Source organism: Callionymus lyra, chromosome 18, assembly GCF_982586985.1.
Source record: "Callionymus lyra chromosome 18, fCalLyr1.hap1.1, whole genome shotgun sequence".
NCBI lineage: Eukaryota > Metazoa > Chordata > Actinopteri > Syngnathiformes > Callionymidae > Callionymus > Callionymus lyra.
The window spans coordinates 4,198,402-4,223,563 of record NC_141835.1 but is presented as its reverse complement, the minus strand read 5'-3'; the positions used below and the strand labels follow the sequence as shown (position 1 = coordinate 4,223,563).

Sequence of the window (25,162 nt, the reverse complement as noted above, 5' to 3'; positions counted from 1 at the left end):
ATAGCAACTCTCGATAGCAACGCTTGATAGCAACGCTTGATAGCAACGCTTGATAGCAACGCTTGATAGCAACGCTTGATAGCAACGCTTGATAGCAACGCTCGATAGCAACTCTTGATAGCAATGCTTGATAGCAACGCTTGATAGCAACGCTTGATAGCAACGCTTGATAGCAACGCTTGATAGCAATGCTTGGTAGCAACGCTTGATAGCAATGCTTGGTAGCAACGCTCGATAGCAACTCTTGATAGCAACGCTTGATAGCAATGCTTGATAGCAACGCTCAATAGCAACTCTTGATAGCAATGCTTGATAGCAACGCTTGATAGCAACGCTTGATAGCAATGCTTGGTAGCAACGCTTGATAGCAACGCTCGCTAACAAGAGGGTTCAAGGATTTTTATTGACATTCTTTCTCTAGGAATCGAGCAAAACTAGTTTCTGATGCACAACATTTGTGACGAAGTCGTTCAACATATGGCCTTGGAACTATCTGCAGGAAGATGGAAAGGTTTTTTTTAGTAAACAATGCTAAGAAAAGTATTTTATTTGTACCTTGTTCTCTCCAGAACGTTGACCACGTATGTCAACTTCTGTCAAAACATCTTAATTCAAAGCAAACACATGTTTTTCCACATGTTTCCATGAACAACTTTTGGTAAAAACGATCTAAAGAACCTTCATGACATTCAAGAGTCTGGAAAGACCGACCTGACCTTTGTAAAGTTTTGAAACAGTAGGTCTGAGTCACCGCCAGAAATCTTCTCTTATGCAACATCTTACTATTCGTCGCCATCTGTTGTTGTTCGAAGTAACACAGCAGCGACCTTGAATACACTCAGTGATGTTACCTGAAGTGAACTCGTGCCAGAGATCAATGAATTCCATCCATCCATCATCCATCCATCCATCCATCCATCCATCCATCCATGCATCCATCCATTCATCCATTCAACCATCCATCCATCCATCCATCCATCCATCCATCCATCCATCCATCCATCCATCCATCCATGCATCCATCCATTCATCCATTCATCCATTCATCCATCCATCCATCCATCCATCCATCCATCCATCCATCCATCCATCCATCCATCCATCCATCCATTGATCTATTGTATCTGTATCGTATCTATCTATAATATCTATCTATATTATCTATCTAAAGTATATATATTATTTATATATTGTATCTATAGTATCTATCTATAGTGTTTATAGTATCCATCTATAGTATCTAACAATAATATTTATAGTATATGTAGTATCTATCTATAATATCGATTTATAATATATATATATAGTATATATATTATCTATCTATAGTATATATAGTATCTATCTATAGAATCTATCATATCTATAGTATCTATCTATAGTATCTATCTATAGTATCTATCTATAGTATCTAACTATAATATCTATTGTATCTATAGTATCTATAGTATCTATCTATAGTATCTCTCACACGTGTAGCGTCTCCTCACCCGAGCAAGATGTCCAAACTCTGGAGGGAATCTGTGCAGCAATTAATAGCTAATGATCTTCTTCTTGGTGTGTTGGTGAAGGTTCTCCTGGGACTCACGTGGTCCTGCAGCTTCAGGGAGTTAGAACCAGTCTCACTTAAAGTGTGTCAAAGTGACGGAGGGATGAGGAGCAGACATGACTCGGCAGGAGAGAGCAGAGACAAAAGGAGGGAAAAACGATGACAATTACTTTAATGATGGTCTGCTGGAGGAGGAGTCATCATGGACTCTCGTAACCTCTTGTTCGTCCAGATTTCAGAGCAACTTTATAAAGTAATAATTAAAACATGGTCATGATGAGAAGTTACTGCGTCTTGAAGAACATTCACTTCATGACACCAGAGTTGATGATTATTCTTTTATTCATTGGCTACAGAAAATATTATTATATTAAAACATTAAGATACAAAAATGATGCTTGATTTACATATATTTCAATTAAAATCTTCAAATGAAACTTTTTCTTGCAAAGTTTCTAAAAACAAGAACGATGTTTTAAAACAAAGACACTTAACACAAAGTTAATCTCACCATTCTTTTGTTTAAACTGTAATCTTTTATGTTTTCACTTCACTTCAAAACTTTTGAGATTTTCCTGCTCAAACACTATTTTATTCCCTAAAGTTTATCTTTACTCGCCTGCAGTGAAGATCAGGAAACTGTCAAATTGAGACTTTTATTTTGAATTTCAAGTGAATAAAAGATGAAAGTGAATTTTAACGGAGCTCATAATAATAATAATAATTAAGATTGTATTACATTATGTTGAGTTTTACAAGATAAGAATCTGTGTCAGTTAAAGGGCGGTAAAGACAAGTTTTATTTGCTATTGGGTCAGAATAAAATACAAGATATTTACATGAGAAAAATGTCTTGTCATGTCTGTAAAAAAAAGAAAAACAAGGATAAAACATCACTAGTATCGTCGAGTACAGAATGATGTTGACGCTCAATTACCTCCACGACCTTAAGATGGTCATCATTCCAGTTTTTAAAACGTGAACTGAGAGTTAAAAGAAAAGTAAAAACTACTTTAATCTCCAACAAGTCTGAGTAAGACACAAGTGTATTGATCGTGTCTTGTCGTCTCCATGGCAACTGGTTTTAACCCAGAAGTGTCTCGAAAATTGAGAGTAATGTTGCGTGTTTGTTGAATTGGACTCGCGATCGCCGCCATTATCTGGTGCGACTCCAGCACAGTCGTGATGTTCTTCGACAAAAGCCACAATCATCTGCTCCGACCCCCCCAGGCCATCCAGGAGGGACCCACCTAACGGAGTCTTGTTACTGCAGCCTTTATCTGCAGCCTGAGGACCCTTTGTTGGACCCTTTGTTGGACCCTCGTGGACGGGAAACACAACACAAAAGGCAGCAGGCGGAGGATGATGTTACGAGTCGAGGCAAATATGACACGAGGCGATGATCGTGAGCAGAAGAGATTCAGATAAAACACACTCAAGACAACGTTCATGTTCTGCTGCTTCACAACCCATGAAACCTTCATAAATCCATCTTCTGTCGTCACCCGCTGACAAACACCATGACGGGGAAAACACTGATTTACAGGATTGAAAAAAAAAATCCCCTTTTCTGCTTCCGTTGACGCCCCCAAGGGGGCGATAAGTTGCTGAGGCACAAATGAAAAACAACCAGGACTCCACAGAGGTTTTCATTCATTAGGAAGGTTAGCTCCCTCTGGGTCATCACAGAAGTTTATGGGATGGATATCTGATTGACTAATGTGGAGGGTGGACATGTGATCATGTGATGCTACAACAGCCAGAGTTTTCCTGTTGATGGGTTAGGGTTAGGGTTAGGGTTGGGTTAGGGTTAGGGTTAGGGTTAGGGTTAGGGTTAGGGTTAGGGTAAGGGTTAGGGCTAGGATAAGGGTTGGGGTTAGGGTAAGGGTAAGGGTAAGGGTAAGGGTAAGGGTAAGGGTAAGGGTAAGGGTAAGGGTAAGGGTAAGGGTAAGGGTAAGGGTTAGGGCTAGGATAAGGGTTAGGTTAGGGTTAGGGTTAAGTGTATGAACGCCAGGCAATTATGTGACCAGAGGCTCCACCTAATACAACGTGTATAAGTCAGTAAAAGACTTAATTACTTCATTAATGAAGCTTTGGAAACAACCAATGTCGGTCGATTCTGTAGCTTTTCTCCACAGACTTCGAAACATCCAAAAACAAAACTCCTGGACTGTGAATTATGGAAGTGTTGTGTCTCCCCGTCATCGACATTGAGACGTTGTTCTAAATTCTTCTGGTACTACAGACAAGAATTTGTGAGAATACTTTACTCGTGACACCGATTCCTGGCTTTAGAGTCAAAAATAGCATCTGAACGAGGCCACAAACACACAAACGTACTCACCTGTCACTTAATAATAGATCCATCGTACTGTAAAAGAAAGTTCTTCACTCGCCTCGCCTTTGATTCTCAAGTCGATGGTTGCAACAGATCCAGAAGGATCCCCTAAATACCCCAAAATACCCCAAAATACCCCAAAATACCCCCAAATACCCCGTCTATTGTAGCGAGATAACCTTCACATGTTCAGAGCTTTGAATGTTTTCATCCAACATCAGTCTTTGTCTCACAACAAGAAATGAGTTACTAAGACTGAACTCTTCTCCAAACACAGGAAAACATTTTCACAAATGAATCGTCATGTTGATAAAAAAACAAAAATCTATTTTTAGCTCAACTGTGCCTCCTGGTCTTCGGCCAAAACTCTTTCCTTTGTACCTGCAGCAGATCATTTGTAAAAACACAGGTTTATTACTTTAATCTGCAGGAGGTTCAGAGATGAATCCAAAAACAAACAGTGGTCAATAAAAATGTTTAATTCAACCAGTGCTTTAAAAGTGTTAAATATCTTTAAATATCATTTTTATTGCTCATTCATCATCATTTTTTTATACACCATATATTTCCATTTATTTCAAAACATTCAACGTTTTTCTGGTCATAAAAAATCTCAGTTTCAGATCATTACAACCATTCTTTAAGTTAGTTTGAAATGTACAGAATTCAGATATTTAACTTAACTCAAAATATAAAAAGAGTATAAGTCGGTTTATTTCACCTCACAGTGACAGCACTTGCATTAACTAGCCATTAGCTTTAGCATTCTGCTTTAAATGTAAATAACCATGATTTTCATGTGAGATATTATAGATGTATGTTTAAAAATATAAGTAGTCGAAGGCATATCGTTTAAATAATGAATTCAACAAGGATTTTGCTTTTATTTGTCTATTCTTATCTGGGTTACAGATACAAACAATTCTGAATGATCCAACAATCATTCGTTTTGAGAACAATAACTGACTAATCTAGACTAATGAGGGATGAAATGCTGGATCTGACGTCGATGTATAATTTCCATTCGTTCAGCTTGAATAACGTGAGTGGGATATTTGGACTAAAAGGGAAAAAAGGTTTATTTCTGTGAAGCTGCTGCTCTGGGCAGAGCTGAGTTACATAAACGTATCTCACAAAGGTTGTGATGAGTCTGCGAGCGACGCTTCATCCTGAGCTTCTCTCTACGTCTCGTCCTCCCACGGCTTCCGACAGTCCTTCCTCTTCTCCGGACGCCACAGGATTCATCCGCCGCTGAGTCACCCGAGATGTTGGAATTCTTACAAACACGGAAATGTTAGATCGACGTCCATTGCTGTGGAGGTGAAGCAAGATCTGTTAGTGTTTACGTCAGTGTTTTCAGAATAAACTAGTTTCATTCTTACCTTTGTCACAACACGATCTGGAAATGTGTTTGTGTCGTTTAACTATTGTAACTGTTTATTTTGTGTCTAAACCAGAAGGATCGTCTCGCCTGCAGTTCATACAAAACTCTGCAGTCAGAATTCTGAGCCGCTCTAGTAGAAGAACTCACATTTCTGCTTCAAACTCTTCACTGGCTGCCAGTTTCTTTCAGGATAATTTTAAAATTCTGGTTCTTACTTTCAGATCTATTCATGATCTACTGACTCCTTCAAGAAACATCAGTGTTTGATGATCTACTGACTCCTTCAAGAAACATCTGTGTTTGATGATCTACTGACTCCTTCAAGAAACATCTGTGTTTGATGATCTACTGACTCCTTCAAGAAACATCTGTGTTTGATGATCTACTGACTCCTTCAAGAAACATCTGTGTTTGATGATCTACTGACTCCTTCAAGAAACATCTGTGTTTGATGATCTACTGACTTCTTCAAGAAACATCTGTGTTTGATGATCTACTGACTCCTTCAAGAAACATCTGTGTTTGATGATCTACTGACTCCTTCAAGAAACATCTGTGTTTGATGATCTACTGACTCCTTCAAGAATCATCTGTGTTTGATGATCTACTGACTCCTTCAAGAAACATCTGTGTTTGATGATCTACTGACTCCTTCAAGAAACATCTCTGTGTTTGATGATCTACTGACTCCTTCAAGAAACATCTGTGTTTGATGATCTACTGACTCCTTCAAGAAACATCTGTGTTTGATGATCTACTGACTCCTTCAAGAAACATCTCTGTGTTTGATGATCTACTGACTCCTTCAAGAAACATCTGTGTTTGATGATCTACTGACTCCTTCAAGAAACATCTGTGTTTGATGATCTACTGACTCCTTCAAGAAACATCTGTGTTTGATGATCTACTGACTCCTTCAAGAAACATCTGTGTTTGATGATCTACTGACTCCTTCAAGAAACATCTGTGTTTGATGATCTACTGACTCCTTCAAGAAACATCTCTGTGTTTGATGATCTACTGACTCCTTCAAGAAACATCTGTGTTTGATGATCTACTGACTCCTTCAAGAAACATCTGTGTTTGATGATCTACTGACTTCTTCAAAAAACATCTGTGTTTGATGATCTACTGACTCCTCCAAGAAACATGTGTGTTTGATGATCTACTGACTCCTTCAAGAAACATCTGAAGACATTTTTATTTGTGCTTTTCCCTGATTTTCTGAGACTCTTTTGTTTGTCTCTGTGTAATCTTGATATTTTAAAGTGTATATTTGATTGAGTATTGTTTTGTTTGTTAAAGTTCTTTGTGACCCTGGTCTAGAAACATCTTTACAAATAACATTTACTTTACTTACTTGACTTAACATGTTGGTGAACGACTGATGACAAGTTTCACAGTAGTATCGTCAACTCATTGTCTAAATCCAAGAACACTACCACGTTATTTGCAGTGACTTTTATCTGTGTTAGTTTTAAAGTAATTATCAAAAGACAAAATAAAGTAGCTAAAGTGACGCATTTCTAAGTACTATGAATGACCCATAATGTGTATTTCACAGTTTGGACTTCAACTCAAGATGGTGAACTTTACATGGATACACAAAGCTATTAGGTTTATGGATTTTGTTGTGTCTCGACTGAACCTCTAAAGCATTAACTACTTATACATACTTAACTCTTAAATGATAATGTTGTTCAATTAAAGCTCCAACATGTATGTTTTGATAGATGCGTTCTGTCTCCCCCTAGCGCCAGACAAGTGTAGCTGCAATGCCGTTAAATCCATAATCACATGTTTTTATTCTTATTTTTGTTGTTGTTGTTGTTATTTAATCCTTCTCTACTATACCTCAGTGTCTGCAGTGATGCATGACATCAACAACACGTCAATATCTAACACCAGGACCTCTTTCTTTCACTGACTTCAGTCTGATGTCATCAACGAAGACTTTATTGATTTATAAATGTGTTTTATATGGAGGAGAAAATTATCTTTGTCATGTTATTACCCCTGAGATACAAACACTGGCGTCTGATTTCATTACATGAAAACAGACCCAGACGGACTCTTAGCTCCGGAACAAACCGGGACGAGTTCATTGTTTGCTGTGATGGACGAGAGGACGAGTCACGAAAACACACAAAACCTTGGACTGGAAATAACTGTCTCCAGTCCAGCCTAACTTTATTAGAACAAATCGACTGATACTTTTATTGTTTTAGGGCAGGGGTGGGCAACTGAATTTCCTCAGGGGCCACAGTCTATACAGTGGCTAATGTGAGGGGCCATCAAGAAAGAAACATAAATCTTAAGTAAGAACTAAGAAAAACTTCTTAAATTACAAAAAACAAATCAAGATAAATCGGATAAAATTGTAATTATATTGCATATATAACTTGTTTATTTTTTATTTATCTGATGAAAAAGCAATTTTTTAATGTATTCTTTTCAATATTCATTTAAATCTCCTTGACAAACAAGAGTGACAATCATGCTAAAACAAAAAGCCCTTTAGTAACAAGTTAAAAATAAAAAACAAAATTGATAATTTTAACATCATTTGTCTCATAGCTTTTCCTTTGACCTCATTCAATGTCATGGTTTTTACCCATTTCTTGTTGTTAAAATTAACATTTTATAATTAATCCGAATTAAAAGTGTCTTTTTCAAGACGTATTAACCGTCGATATATAATATTCCTAACATCATCACGTGTGGTTCAATGACCTTGTTTGGAAAAACATGCACATATTTGTTAGTTGCAGGGATTCCTGCTCATGCCAATCCAATCAGGCAGCGATTGCTCTTCCCTGCTGCTGCTGACACACATGACCACGGATCTCTGGCTGAACGACGATCGACTTCTTAGTTTAGAGACAATTCTATCAGGAGAAACTGAAACCACGTTCAATTCTATGTTTTTTAAAGAAATACATGTCATTTCATAAAAGACTCTCTTGGATCCCAGACGTGGTATTTCACTCAGGTTTCCTTGAAATATTTCAATGCATAACAGGAACAAAAACATTTATCATTTTGTAATCAACTGGAAAAATATCCAACAACGTCCACACTTTGACTTTCTTGGCAAAAGTGAAAATAATAAGACAAACTTTTATGCTATTTGGACGGATTTTATCAGTTTATTAAGGACGCACCTTGTTATTATTATTATTATTTTATATACACTGAGAGTTAGTTATATTGTGATTTGGGGTTGGAAATCATTTGTAGTGTAATATGTATTTTTCATGTATAATTGTACAAAAGGAAAATCAATAAATAAATTTATAGAAAAAAAATCAATACACAAGACACATTTAAATAAAGGAAGGGTGAGGATAAATGTCATTGATCTGATCCTGTTACAACCTTAAGATACATGATTTGATCAGAAGCACAATCACTGCGCTGATGGCTACAGCTAAGAAACTAATCATATGAAAGTGTGTGATTTTATTATTAATACAAACTCAAACTGTACCAAATATACACTTTGTACGCCATTGAATCAGCTGCTGCTGATCCAGGGATCCACCTCCAGAGCTGCTGCTGATCCAGGGATCCACCTCCAGAGCTGCTGCTGATCCAGGATCTTCACCACGTCATCAGATCCCGAGTTCTCTCCAGCACCCCCATGGACCCTCCTACACTCTCCTCTTTTCTCTCACTATATCCTCCCTCACTCCTCTCCTTATCCATCTGTCTACCCCCCCATCCTTCCTCCCAGCCGGTCAAAGCGGCAGGCCGTCAACAATGAGTCTGGTTCCGCTCTAGGTTTCTGCTTCTAAAAGGAAGTTTTTCCTCGCCATTGCTCACTGTACAGTGTTTTGTTTCTTGCTCTTTGTTGAATTGCTGGGATCTATTTTTCCTTAATCAACTGTAGTCTTATTTCAACTGTATCGTGTCTTGAGATAACTTTGTTATGATAAGACACTTTAAATAAAATTGAATTGAATTGAATTGAATTGAAATATGTCCGCCCACAATACAACGTTCACTCGAGCTAGCTTCTGTAGCTCGTTGCACTAATGGCTACAATCAAATGCAATATAAATGGCTATAAAAGGCCCCAAAATACATGTACAACTCATTCTGACCAATGATTGTATCTGCTGAGGGACGCCACTCTTGCTCAATCGTCTGTGACCCGTGTGTCGATCTCAGCTTCAATTGTGGCCATTTATCGTCACTTAGGGAACCAGGCGGTGGGGAGGGGGGGGGGGGGCAGTTAAAAGCTCATCAATAATCCTCATCTATTTTTCACAACCTTTTCTCAGCTGGAAACTGTCATTAAAGTGGTCGTCGAGTGTTGAGAGGCAAGTTGACCGCGGACGCTTCCACGCAGTAAAGCGACGATTGTGAATCCAATACGTACGGTTGGACGACCTCGAGCCGCGAGAAGACGGACACGACGTTTCAGCGACGCCTGCTGAGTGTAGCGAAGAAGAGAGTGAGATTAACACGGCGGGACTCGCTTCCTGTCGCGCCGACGACTGTAGACACCGTTTGTACCGACGTGTCCTTAGGAAGTGGACTCAATAATAATGATTTTGTTGATTTACGCCGACTAGTCGGTATTAAACACCATTTTGTATCCTACTAGTGACGCCATAGAAGAAACAAGAGTGGAGCCAGAAGTCTATCGTCTCTGATTTAAGAAGATAACAAGAGAGAAGATCAGTCGTACAGAACCCATGACATGCACAAGAAGGCAGGAGCAGTGAGCGCGAGCTAAGGTGTCGATACACAAATGTTCAATACGGTAATGATGCTGTTCCTTCATTTTGAAGCAGGTTCCTGATCACGGGTTCGAGACCAATATCATAAGACAAACTCTAACAAGAAGAAAAACCGAAAAATTGTTCTGAATTTAATTGTTTTTTCTACAGAAGAAAATAAACAAATAATAATTTCCAGATCAAAAGAACACTAGCAAGTGATAAACTGATGTTCACCTTTTTCATGTATGAGTTCGGATCACGCTCACGAGTTTCGGTCGGTGCCACGAAGAACTGAAGCCTGGCAGCGATGTGTGTAGCAGTGTAGGAACAATAGTGCTGTACGGTGGAGCTAGCACTAGCATTATGCTAACACCTACAGAACCACGACAGCCCATGATTATAATCACCCGCATCTGTGATGAACACGAGTCAAGCGTCAAAACCACGACAAGGACGAAAGACGTTTTTATTGTGGTTGGTTATGAAAACTACTAGTATTTAATGTGGAAATGTTGCTACAGTTTTTTTTATATAATCTCCAACCAATCTGTGACTCTGTGTGTAAACCTTCAGCAGGATGTTATCATGAGTTCGTTCAGTTGAAGCTCCAGGTCTTCAGACGTCTGTTCACTGAACTCATCTTTTAGTGTCGAGCTCAGGTCACCAAACAAAATGTTTATTTACCTGCAAGTATTGACGCTCCTTTCCATTGATATCTGACGGGAAAGTCCTGAGCTAAAGTACTTCAAAAGTACTTAACCACATATGATATTATTATTTCACTCTTCAGGAAGCGTGGGATCACCTAATGTGCTGACTTAAGTGTCTCTTAAATTGTTCTAGGACCTCTATTAAATCAATATCTCAATAATCTATAATATATATAATATAATAATGTAATAATCCATAATCTCAATAAAGTTCTACCTAACCTTCTACCTAACCTATTATACTATATATATCAGTATGTTTCTTTTTGCACAAAACTCTCATTTAATAAAGATATTTATATTAGAAAATACGCTTAAGCCCCGCCCACTGAAAATGTGCCTTTTTGGTTGGAGTCTCGTCCGAGCAACCACGGCCCGTTTTGTACGTTAAAAACTAATAATAAAAATAAGGTTTGCTACTTAATGTACACGTTATAAAAACACCTAAAGGCAGAAGTTACTCTCACCATGTTTACGTAAATATTTATTTAGTTTATTAACATGTAGGTTCTTAACTGATTTAGGGCTTCTATGGGAGGACACCTGCACCAGAGTGATGTCAGAATGCTTCATTTAAACCGTAATCTCGTTTGGAGAGATTACAGACGATAGAGAATTTTATTAAGTAATAACTTCAAAATGGAGCAACGTCATGACGAATGAACTACTGCATTTTGAAGAGGACGAGTTGGCTTTTCACATCAGGTGCCCAAGGACGACTTCGTGCTAGATGCCGATTCGTAACAGAGGTCATCCCTAACCTCAACCTGATAACAAGTTATTCAATATTTGGTGGAACCTTTGGATGAGCGAGATAAAGGACGGCTCGTGAAACTGCGAAGAAGATACAACAGGGACCTGAAAGGTTTGCGCTTCAGATAGAATTTGGACGGACATGTAAACTCTGTTCTTCTCTCATTTGTATGAGTAAAACGACCAGATCTGATTTCTACTCTTTGCTCAAGTTAAATCGTTAATTCAGATTCTTAACCCTTTGACTCTTATTGAAGTCGACATCAATAATATCTTGTCCTTATCTTCGAACCGACATCGTAAGAATATCGACTTTAATCTACGACAAGAAGCCAAACGACCACATAAACCACGTCGTCTGAAACGTCATCTTTGCACTGATTGGTGGTGGATTCTCATGTAGGTGATCAGAGCTCACAGGTGAACACAGCTTCACAGAAACAGCTGCTCCGCAGTCATTGCCAGGTCTCCAGTCATCTGGGACGCTAACTTCAACTTGACGTGACTCGTCAATCACAAACCTGTCATGTGGGAGCTTCAACACAGAGTGAATATCTCTACTGAGAGCTGGTGTTGTCAGGGACTCGACCGGCGTCGACGAGCCTCTTCACTCCCACACCGAGCCACTTCTCGCTCGTCACTCTGGAAACCTTGGAATTACTGGAGTCACGTGGACCGAGTCTGAGAGCTGGAGAGTCGCCCGCCTACAGAAACCTGGTCCTCAGAGAGATGGAGTCGTCGACTAGATTCTATCAGACGTGAAAACATGAGTTTAAAGAATCTAATTTGATGTTTTTTTAATCAAGCTGGACTGGATCAGTGCAGACGTCTCCATGGAAACCAGTGTTTACAATATATATCTTTGACAAATGATGTCAACGATGTTGCATCAAAACTGAAGGAGCCTCTAAGAAACTGCTGACTCAGCAGAAAAACAAATGATGAATCAATGAAGTCCTGAGGTGAACCTGAAGACGTGGCCTGCAGCACAAGTCTTGGTGCACCTCGCTCTAAAAATACTCCTGTCATCCTCACCCCCCCCCACCATCACCAGCACCTCCTCCTGGTCCGGGTCATCCGTCACTTGGCTCTGGCACTGACTAGAACAAGTGTCGAAACCAGGGAGACCTGATGGTGTCGCGGGTCATGACAGAGTCTTCATGACTTCTCTGGTGAACAAATGTTTTTCTATCTCAACAGATTCTTGTTTCACTTAATGATTGAAACTATTTCTGCAATAAAAACCGTTTCCATCACACGTGGGTTCTTTCCTCGACGCGTCTCATTGGTCTTTGTGTTTTGTAACTATTTGCTGTTAATGGATGGCTCCGGGCTTGTTGTTGCCATGGTAACCTTCTCTGCGCCGCATCTTCACTTCACCGACGACAGAGGTCATGGTTTGAGTTTCATCCTCTTGTTTATCGTGGACTGTGAGGCCAGAGTTAGATGTTTACAAGTTGTGTAGTTTCACCACAATCAAGTTGTCGATTAACAATATTAAAAAATGTTAATCTTCTAAAATAGGGTGAAAAATCATCAATACATTTTTTCTCTGTGTAGCCCTAATACCGCACTGTAAAGACTTGTGTGTTACGACTTCTTTGTCAACCATTTTTTAGTCGTACCGTTTCAACTTTTAAAGTCGTTTGAGATAAGATGTAACTTCACTAGATTAAAAGTAATATTTTATATTAAATCTTGGTTATATTAGATCCTGTTCGGGACCTTGTGACATATTAGGAGATTAGAAGTCGTTATTCTACGAAAGATAATCTCATACCTATGACTTTAAACTGCGTAAAACTTTTAATTTCATAATGTAATTATTTTCTTTGTGGCCATTATACTCCATTGAAAGATTACAACTTTTAAAGCCGTACTTTTTCGAGATCAAACTGTTTTGTATTTTTTGACGTTCTTTGAGATTAGAAGTCGTAACGTTATGAGATTTAAATGATATTGTATATTATTTTAGTTCAGTTAAGTCAAAGTCAATCACGCAAGAGGCATAAACACATAATAATAAAATACATTTCAATTTCAATAATAATTGTTTAAAATATTTTAGAACGTATATGTACTTGTTTGGACTTTTGTTTCCATGTACTTATGAATTTAAAATCTGACATTTATACCGTTACTCGTGGCAGGTTCAAGAGCGCCCCCTAGCAACCATTTATATTAATGCCGTAATGTTGTTTTAATAGTAAATACATCTATTTAAAAAAAATATATAGATATTTTGATTTACTTTAGATTGTGAAATCAAGGGATAGTAAAAATATATATATAGTGTTTTTTTTAGGGAAAGCAAACTCGCTTTTTTTAAAAAGGGTTTACACGACAAGTACATACGTAATGAATCACAAACCTCGTTATTCGACGTCAAAGTATAAATATATGTCAATAAAATGTCAAATTGACCTCGTTTTTTTTTTTTTAGCGAACCCCTCTGACCCGGAAGTACACGAGCGGAAGTGATCGCTTAGTGATCCGAGCAGACATGGCGCTGGTGTTAGCGAGCTGCAGCACAGCGTTCACAACAATGTTCTCCCCGAAACAGAAGCCAAGACGTGTCTCGTGGATCGTAAACGTTTCTCTGCTCCTGTGTCTGACCTCGCTGGGAACCTGCGTCAAGCGGGAGAGTCCGAAAGAAGTGACGGACGCGAACTGGGAGGAGATCCTGACAGGAGAATGGATGATAGAGTTGTGAGTAACCTGCTAGCATGCTAGTTAGCATCTCGGCTAACTAGCAACAGAATTCTTATATTTAACAAACTTTACTTTAGTTTATTTCAGTGTCATCACATTCTTTCTAGAAAAAGAAAATAACATTTTTCAGAAGCGAATTTCATTAATACTACTGTAGATATACGTATGCAATTATAAATATATATCATTCCTTATTATAATTTCAAATATGAATCCCAAATATAAATGCACAAACAACACTGTTGTTTTTCTGTTTAATAAACCAAGTCCCGAAACTTAAAACATGACAGTTCAAAAATAACTTTGTCCTTGACCTCTTCAAACGTTTTCTGTTTATGTGGTGTCTCCAATTTCTTCAAAGTATCGATGGTTGTGTTTACAAAATGTCTTTAAACAGCGTCTCCTTTCTTTTTGTCATGGATCCTGTTTCCTGGCAGCTACGCTCCGTGGTGTCCGGCCTGCCAGCAGCTCCAGACCGTGTGGAAGGAGTTCGCCGACTGGGGGGACGACATGGGGGTCAACATCGCCAAGGTGGACGTGACGGAGCAGCCTGGTAGGACCTCAGTTCCCTCCATGTAGAAGGATTTAAAGTTGCAAATATACCCCACACAAATACTGTGAATTTCTATTGTAATGTCACAGAAGGGTTACTTTCTGAAATAATTTATTTTTTCCCTTTATTTAAGAATAGTGTTTACTAACGATAAACAAAAACTCTACGATGTAAAATGTCTCAAATGTCCCTTAATCACTGTCTTGATCTCTGTAGGTCTCAGCGGGCGGTTCATCATCACTTCCCTTCCAACCATTTATCAGTAAGTTGCTGATTTGTCACCACATCCTTGTGACTTCCTGTGTTGTTTCACTTCAATAAAGATGTAACTTGACGACATTTACTGCACTGCACTATAATACTTGATACAGTGAACACAATTTCCCGAAGGAGACCTCCTGAGGGATCAATAAAGTTCTACCTAATCTAACACGTGTGAACATTATTAAGTGAACATACAAGTATTAAATACTGAAAGAGAACAAATGTAAACCATGTGGTAAAATATTTAACTTGCATTCTTCTAAGAACGAACCTACAATTTCATATTTCTTGTTTAAGCTGTAAAGACGGCGTCTTCCGAAAGTACCAAGGTGCCCGGACAAAAGAGGACTTCCTGACTTTCGTGGATGAGCAGAAGTGGATGGGAGTGGAACCGGTTTCATCCTGGTTTGGCCCGTCTTCGCTCCTGTATGTTGATTTTGATGATTTCTTTTGTCGAAAACATTATTTGCAGTCTTTATATTCAAACCTTAATTGATGCCAAAGATTCATCAGCAGATGTTTGTTCACTGGTGTTGATCCGAGCTCTTGTTTTGCAGAATGAATGCCATGTCTGCGCTCTTCAAGCTCTCCATGTTCATCCGGGTATGTTGCAACCATTTAACATTAAAATGTATAAATCAAATTCCCTACTGTTTGCGTCAATATTGTTTTTATTGATGAAATCATATATTTTTGTATTTTTCCAGCGTTGTCATAGCTACATGACGGAGCATCTTGGAATTCCGAACTGGGGCTCATACATGATCTTTGGACTGGTCACTCTGTTCTCTGGACTTGCTCTTGGACTGGTGAGTTGATGATGAAGCTGATGATGATGAAGATAATGTCAATGACTACACATGAATGCTAAATGGATACAAATCATTACCGTTTACATCTCTTCCCTCTCCTTGTCCTCGTTCAGTTATGACAAATATACATACATGATACATGCCTGCCAGTGACGCAGAGCTGTTATTAACCAATGAGGAGTGTGTGTTTTGATCATGTGATGTGGGACTCACTGCGGCACTTGTTTTGTCAATAAAGTTTTGAGACGTTGACAGTAAAAACTCAGAAGCTTTTATGAACGATTACGAAAAGATACGACAATTTTATTCTTATACATAGGAATAATAATTTATTGCACTTGTACAGGGTTTAAAATTGTTGTAAATTACAAATATAATGCGGCTTCATAGTATTACTTTGCAAGAAGAACCTTTCGTGGTATTGATCCGCAAGGTTTAGTAGTATTTCTACAATGACTTGTGGAGTTATACTATGATGACTTACCGAGTAATACTACAGTAACTTGCAGAGTGATACTACATCGAGTCCAGAGTAATTCTACAGTAACTTGCAGAGTAATACTACAGTAACCCGCAGAGTAATTTTATGTAGACTTGCAGAGTAATACCACAGTGACTCACAAAGTAATACTAAAGTAACTTGCAGAGTAATACAAAAGTAACCCGCAGAGTAATATGCTGACTTGCAGAATAATTCTACAGTGACTCGTTAGAGATTTATACTACAGTGTCTTGCAGAGTAATACTAAATGGACTCACAGAGTAATACTACAGTAACTCGCAGAAAAATACTAAATGGACTCGCAGAGTAATGCTACAGTAACCTGCGGCGTAATATTATGCTGACTTGTTGAGTAATGATACGGTCACTCGTGTAGTAATACTACATTTATTCGTTGAGTAATATTAGGGTGACTAACGTAGTAATGCTTCTACTGTGACTCGCAGAGTATTACTACGGTGACTCGCGGAACAGCTTCATAGTTGACCAACATATTTTTGAGTGCTGAGTACTACATAAAATCAGTTAAAAGTAAAAAATAAATAAATAAATACAGCAGGTCTTCTGTGAAAGTAAAATGATTTGACTCTTAAAGTCCGAAAAATATGTTAAATGAAGTTCAGTGATTTCTCTGTAATGTTGGCTGTGATTTAGTTTTTGAAGTGTATCTACGAGAACAAATACTACGTGTCTGATAACTACTGGAAGGGCTTAGCTCTAATGGGATTAGAGGTTGTTTGAATGGAGACAGAACCTTTATAAATAAATATTACTTACTTACTTACTTACTCTAGTGGTTACACATGTAGAAAGAATAGTAAACATTTTTTCTTCCCACATTGGATTCATAAGAGATGAATGTTCACTAACATGTAATAATTCACTCCTTTTAATCAAACCTTTTCTTCCAGCTTCTCGTGTTCATCGCCGACTTCGTTTTCCCTTCACGCCGCTTCTCCTCGGACTATTACCAGAGTAAGTCCGACGGCGAGTGTTTGTTCCTCCACGAGTCGATTCATCAGCGAGATCCTCTTCCGTCCCTGCAGAGAAGCAGACGATGGACCAGAACCGGCTGATCCAGGAGCAGGAGGCCGAGGACGAGGCCGACGGCGAGGAGGACGACGACGAAGACGAGGAGGACGAAGACCAGGACGACGTCTGGAGGAGGAGGAGAGGGTCTCCCGAGGGCCGCTCCGAGCAGGTGCAGGGGTTCCCCGACGAGTCCCTGAGGAAGAGGATCGTGGCGAGTCGTGACGCCGTCGACGACGACGAGGAAGACGCTTAGAGCCTCGTTGAAGTGGGCGGAGCTTCTGCCGCATCGTTTACAGCAGGGAGCTTTAGTCGTCCCCCAACCTCTTCTCCCTCCTCTCCCCGAAACACCCTCGCTTTATTCTCCCCCGTTTTTTCTAGAGGAAGCGCCTCAGACTCGTTGATCAGCCGGCGCCGCCTGGTGGAAACACTTTTGACAAACTCTGACCCGCCGGGCCGGTGTGTGACGTGCAGTAGAGCTGGATGTATGTTGAAGTGGTTTTCTTTTCCCCCACAATGCATTATTTTGTTTGTCCTGTTGCATCATGGGTGGTTTTAGACACCTTTCTCATCACACCATTCATCTGCAGGAACACATCACCAGAACCCTCGATAATTCGGTGAAGAGAAAAATACAAATTAGAGCTAATTAGTGGAAGAGAGTTAATATAAAGATTCCTCAGATATATATCAATAAATCGATCAAAACCGGTCCAGAGAAATAGCTTTTCTCTGCAGTTTGTGGTTTAAAAAACAACTTTTTCTTGTCATTTAATTTCAGAGCAGAACCAAATGTATATTGAACTTGATTTCAAACCAGTACGACAGTGTGTAGCAAGAGTATCAAAAGGGTTAATACGCAATAAATATATCTTTACAATGTAATAAATGCATATAATAAATATAAATTACTTCTATTTTGAGTTTTACAACCTTGACTAGTGAACGAATACACTTCTAGTTTCATCTAATTGTATTTGTGATGAAAATAATTCAATATTTGCCAGCAAGATACAAATAAATGTTGTCCCACATACCCGGGGCAAGCAACATGTTCAAATATTTAGCTCGGTTTGCACCATTTAACGTTTTTCTTTTCGACAAATCTGGCGCGACTCAAATCACTAGTTATAGTTTGTGATGATGTCAGCAGTTTGTTTAGGTTATTTCTCAGTTGAATGGGTTTTATTTGAAGTGACTAAAAACAGCTGAAAGTGTTAAGTAACAAATGGTGGTTTTTTTTTTCCATATATTACATTTTGTTCATGTTATTGCATCTTCATTACTGTATTTTATTATTATTTACTTGATTCATTTCATTAGTTTCTATTAAATCTTCCTCACGAGAATATTTCGGTCCCTTCGACAGTTTTTATGATCGTCTACGTGTGGATTTTTCTTGAACCCGAACATTTATTTATGGTGTTTTTGCAATTCTCACTTTACTCCGAGCGCCTTGGCTCCTGCGTGTATGGAAGACTGTTTTTAATAAACTGTTAACACAACTACATTGCGTTCTTTTTTAATATTTAATTAGTAAAGTTGTTTTTATTATACATGTGCCATAAATTAATCAAGTGTACAGCAATAGACGAGCCACTAGAGGGCGCCAAATACTTTAGTGTCTAGTTATGATTATAATTGTCATAATGTTTCAATCCCTATTTCTGTTTAACATTTAATTCATGTGTATTCATTTTAATGTCATTATATCCTGTGTTTTTATTTGGTATTCAAGTTACAAATATTAGTTTGGATTCATATCGAGCTCAAGACATTAAACAAAACAATAGACACAGAAAAGTATTCGCTTTAAATCACATCTTAATGTAATTTGTTTGTTCATAATGTTTTGGACGTAACTGCTGAATATGCGGCTTTTTAAAACATAATGTTATTGCAAAACATTCAAATTAACTCTTAAAGCTGAACTTGTGGGTAATTAAAGCAAGAAAAAATAAACCTTAGTATAGTTTATTAGTAGTATTCAATAGTATAGACTTATTGAAGAAAAAAAGTCATTGTTCAGATTGTTTTGTAACAAACTTGGTTAATAGTTTTTCTTATTGTAACACGTTTGGGAAGAAGTTTGTTCTTGTTCTCTTACGCCGTTTATCTTCCAAACCTTTGATCAATAAATGTGTATTTGTTTCTGACCTTTGACCTTAAAATGTCCCCTTTTCTGGTTTCGAAGTTGATTTCTGGTCCATTTACGCTCCACGATCGCGTCTGAAAGTCAAGAACTATTTTGATTTACAGGAGTTTTTATTGTTCCACTGACACGAACGTCTTCCCTGTTACTGTTAGAAATGTTTCTTTGTTCTTCATTTATATTTAGTTTTTATTTGAACATAAACTGAAGAACGAAACTAACTTGAACACGTTTGTTTCATTGTTTACCTGCTGATGATGATTCTTTTCTGCTTCTTAAGGCAGAATTAAATTTAAAAAATTCCAAGTTTCTGCTTTTGCCACAAATTGTGAAACGTATATTTATAGTTTACAACGTCTTATAAAGCTAACACTATGTTTTTGCTAATTGCTAGTTTAATGCTATATTTATGTAGAACTATAATGTTACTGAAATACTAGATATATTTATATATTATTTAATTAAAGAACTACAAGCATTTATTGCACTTAAGAATAACATAAGAATAAATACTCTTGTTTTGTCACTAATATTCTTCCAGATTCAGGCATTAGCTTAGCATCTGTAGCATCTCTAACAACATCGCATTTGGACTTTTGTTACTTTTGTTTCTCTCTTCTCAAGGTCAGACATTGTTGTTGTTCTGGTGTGTTGAGGTTTGTTCTGACATGTTAAGGTTCATGTATGTGTCACTTTATTATTTCTTTATTAAATGATGTTTAATTTCTGTGCAGAGATGCAGGCTAACAACATGCTAGCTAGCATTGGCTAACGAAAAGGTTGCTAAAAAAACGATTTAGTTTAGGTAAACACCATAAAATATTTAAAGATAGATAGAAAGATCAACTTTATTGATTGTTTAAAGAATGTACAAATAACGTTTTATATTTAATAACACCTTTATTAACAGTTAAACAACATTTTATAGTGTTATATAGAAACGTATAGACGTACTCGTGTCCAAAAACGATTTATTATTATTACTATTATTATCTTTGTTTCCACTAACATGATGAACCAATAATAATAACCAGTAATATATATTTTCTGCTTCATAATGTCTCATTTTAAACTATTGTTAATGTTTACAAGTTCAAGCGAGTTCCTTCTTGATTGACAGGTCTCGGGTGCTTCTCCTCCCCCGGCCCTCGGCCAGGAGGTCCTGGTGGGTCCAGAGAAATGCTGGAGGAAGACAAAGCCCTGCTATGAGACCCGGCGTCCGGCGAGGTGAGCCCGACAAGGCGGTGCTTGTTCTGGGACATGTTCCCCGGCGTGGGTCAGAACCACATTAATAACCACGAGAGGTCGAAGATTCCTGCGTTTGTTCTCGAAGACAAAGAGTATTTGTTGAGATTCTCTCACATCTGCGCGAAACCAAAACATCTGGAAAACACATTGTGATCAGAAGAAAAAACTGCTTCCAAATGTTCCGACGCAAATATACTTGATTCACGACTTTAATATTTGGATTCATTCCATATATAGTTTGATTTTCCAGATGATGTCACGAGTCTTACATGTGTCTCTGTGAAGTGTGTTGTGCGCACGAGCCGCGGTGACGACAACTTTTCTAACCCGGCGCTTCAAGAACAATACTTCTAGTGAAAATGTGTATTTTTTCAAAGCAACACAAAGGTTTATTGTTGATGCAAAGGTCAGTGTAAACGTCGTGTAAACACAGGAGAACATGGTCTCGCGGCGACTCGTGGAACCAGCAGTGAAAACATGAGGAGAAACAATAAACCTCTCAGGCTTGAACTCTTGAATAACTATCTTGAATAACTATCTTGAATAACTATCTTGAATAACTATCATGAATAACTATCATGAATAACTATCATGAATAACTATATTGAATAACTATCTTGAATAACTATCTTGAATAACTATCTTGAATAACTATCTTGAATAACTATATTGAATAACTATCATGAATAACTATATTGAATAACTATCTTGAATAACTATCTTGAATAACTATCTTGAATAACTATCATGAATAACTATCATGAATAACTATATTGAATAACTATCTTGAATAACTATCATGAATAACTATATTGAATAACTATCATGAATAACTATCTTGAATAACTATCATGAATAACTATATTGAATAACTATCTTGAATAACTATCTTGAATAACTATCTTGAATAACTATCTTGAATAACTATATTGAATAACTATCATGAATAACTATCTTGAATAACTATCTTGAATAACTATCTTGAATAACTATCTTGAATAACTATATTGAATAACTATCTTGAATAACTATCTTGAATAACGATCTTGAATAACTATCATGAATAACTATCTTGAATAACTATCTTGAATAACTATCTTGAATAACGATCTTGAATAACTATCATGAATAATTATCTTGAATAACTATCTTGAATAACTATCTTGAATAACTATCTTGAAAAACTATCTTGAATAACTATCTTGAATAATGATCTTGAATAACTATCATGAATAACTATCTTGAATAACTATCTTGAATAACTATCTTGAATAACTATCATGAATAACTATCATGAATAACTATATTGAATAACTATCTTGAATAACTATCTTGAATAACTATCTTGAATAACTATCATGAATAACTATCTTGAATAACTATCATGAATAACTATCATGAATAACTATCTTGAATAACTATCATGAATAACTATCTTGAAATTATCTTGAATAACTATATTGAATAACTATCTTGAATAACTATCTTGAATAACTATCTTGAATAACTATATTGAATAACTATCATGAATAACTATCTTGAAATTATCTTGAATAACTATATTGAATAACTATATTGAATAACTATCTTGAATAACTATCTTGAATAACTATCATGAATAACTATCTTGAATAACTATCTTGAATAACTATCTTGAATAACTATATTGAATAACTATCATGAATAACTATCTTGAATAACTATATTGAATAACTATCTTGAATAACTATCTTGAATAACTATCTTGAATAACTATCTTGAATAACTATCTTGAATAACTATCATGAATAACTATCTTGAATAACTATCTTGAATAACTATCTTGAATAACTATATTGAATAACTATCTTGAATAACTATCTTGAATAACTATCTTGAATAACTATATTGAATAACTATCTTGAATAACTAACTTGAATAACTATCTTGAATAACTATCAAAACACTGAACCACATGTTGTTACTGGTCACCAGAGGCGTGGATGGATCCTTCAAACCATCCCTGGACCTGAGGTTGTTCGGATCAGATCCTTGAACCCGACACACTGTTTCCATGGATGTGCTGTTGTGGAGCAAACACACCTGATGTGAAACACACACACCTGATGTGAAACACACACACCTGATGTGAAACACACACCTGATGTGAAACACACACCTGATGTGAAACACACATCTGGTGTGAAACACACACCTGATGTGAAACACACACCTGATGTGAAACACACACCTGATGTGAAACACACACACCTGATGTGAAACACACACCTGATGTGAAACACACATCTGGTGTGAAACACACACCTGATGTGAAACCACTGGTTGGTCCAGAAGTCTCAGGCCACAGTAAACACACTCGTGGTTTAAACATTATCTCAGAAAATACTTGGCTGCAGGTTTTTCGAGGCTGGTTTGTGTTTAGAGACGTTAAAAAGATCTGCTTCGAAAGATCAAACTTGGTTAAAACTTCTGTTTACGTTGTTCTTTGAGTTCTTTAAGGGAAACATGTTCAGTTAAGTATTGTTTTTTTATGATATACTTTAGATATTTTGACAGTACTGTATTGTTTTTTTAATTTACAAGCTAGTAGTCACACTAATATTACTCAACGAATCAGAGTATTACTCGGCAAGTCAGCATAATATTACTCCGCAGGTTACTGTAGTATTACTCTGCAAGTAACTGTAGTATTACTCTGCGAGTTAATGTAGTATTACTCTGCAAGTCAGCATAATATTACTCCACAGGTTACTGTAGTATTACTCTGCGACTTAATGTAGTATTACTTTGCAAGTTAGCATAATATTACTCCGCAGGTTACTGTAGTATTACTCTGCGAGTTAATGTAGTATTACTCTGCAAGTCAGCATAATATTACTCTGCAGGTTACTGTAGTATTACTCTGCAAGTCACTATAGTATTACTCTGCGAGTTAATGTAGTATTACTCTGCAAGTCAGCATAATATTACTCCGCAGGTTACTGTAGTATTACTCTGCGAGTTAATGTAGTATTACTCTGCAAGTCAGCATAATATTACTCCGCAGGTCAATGTAGTATTACTCTGCAAGTCACTGTAGTATTACTCTGCGAGTCACTGTAGTATTACTCTGTGAGTTAATGTAGTATTACTCTGCAAGTCAGCATAATATTACTCCGCAGGTTACTGTAGTATTACTCTGCAAGTCACTGTAGTATTACTCTGCGAGTAAATGTAGTATTACTCTGCGAGTCACTGTAGTATTACTCTGCGAGTCATTGTAGTATTACTCTGCGAGCTTATGTCGTATTAGTCTGCGAGTCACTGTGATATTACTATAAGAGTCAACTTAGTATTACTCCATGAGTGACTGTAGTATTACTCTGCGAGTCACCATAATATTACTCAATGATCCAATGTAGTATAACTATGTGAGTGACCATATCATTACTCTGCAAGTCAGCATAATATTACTCTGCACGTTACTGTAGTATTACTCTGCGAGTTACTGTAGTATTACACTGCGAGTTACTGTGATATTACTATGTAGTCACCGTATAATTACTCTGCAAGTCAGCATAATAGTACGCTGTAGGTTACTGTATTATTACTTTATTACTACTTACTCCTTCGCAGCTAAAGGAACAATGAAATGAGATCCCTGCTGTGACTGAGGACGAGAGGATACAGTGGCTCCAGCAGCTTTTAATGCTGATGTTTGTACATATTTTGGTTTGAAAACAAATATAAGCAGTTACGACTTCTTCAAGAGTCATGTGGTCTGTAAATACTACAACACCAGACTCAAGTACTGGACAATACTACACATACTACACTATCACAACACCAGAGTCGAGTACTGGACAATACTACACATATATACTTGTTACTACACAATCACAACACCAGAGTCAAGTACTGGACAATACTATACATATATACTTGTTACTACACTATCACAACACCAGAGTCAAGTACTGGACAATACTACACATATATACTTGTTACTACACTATCACAACACCAGAGTCAAGTACTGGACAATACTACACATATATACTTGTTACTACACTATCACAACACCAGAGTCAAGTACTGGACAATACTACACATATATACTTGTTACTACACTATCACAACACCAGAGTCAAGCACTCAACAATACTACACGTATATACTTGTTACTACACTATCACAACACCAGAGTCAAGTACTCAACAATACTACACATATATCCTTGTTACTACACTATCACAACACCAGAGTCAAGTACTGAACAATACTACACATATATACTTGTTACTACTCTATCACAACACCAGAGTCAAGTACTGTATAATACTACACATATATCCTTGTTACTACACTATCACAACACCAGAGTCAAGTACTGAACAATACTACACATATATACTTGTTACTACACTATCACAACACCAGAGTCAAG

The 25,162-nt window shown here is 37.3% G+C and overlaps 1 protein-coding gene across 1 annotated transcript; it reads left to right on the top strand.

Moving 5' to 3' along the window:
• The first annotated feature begins 13,966 nt into the window (after positions 1 to 13,966).
• On the top strand, positions 13,967 to 18,841 carry tmx1 (thioredoxin-related transmembrane protein 1). The gene is made up of 8 exons (XM_087779704.1): positions 13,967 to 14,173; positions 14,614 to 14,729; positions 14,946 to 14,991; positions 15,291 to 15,419; positions 15,551 to 15,596; positions 15,701 to 15,802; positions 17,219 to 17,282; positions 17,354 to 18,841. Exons 1-8 carry the CDS (start codon positions 13,968 to 13,970, stop codon positions 17,590 to 17,592), a joined length of 948 nt encoding a protein of 315 aa, XP_087635830.1. The 5' UTR covers position 13,967; the 3' UTR covers positions 17,593 to 18,841.
• The last annotated feature ends 6,321 nt before the right edge of the window (positions 18,842 to 25,162 follow it).

Bases quoted from the DNA above. Each gene is read 5' to 3' on its own strand.
- tmx1 (XM_087779704.1), top strand. From the start codon at position 13,968: ATGGCGCTGGTGTTAGCGAGCTGCAGCACAGCGTTCACAACAATGTTC. The intron at 14,730-14,945 runs GTAGGACCTCAG...TGATCTCTGTAG, and splicing joins GGACGTGACGGAGCAGCCTG to GTCTCAGCGGGCGGTTCATC. The intron at 15,420-15,550 runs GTATGTTGATTT...CTTGTTTTGCAG, and splicing joins TTTGGCCCGTCTTCGCTCCT to AATGAATGCCATGTCTGCGC.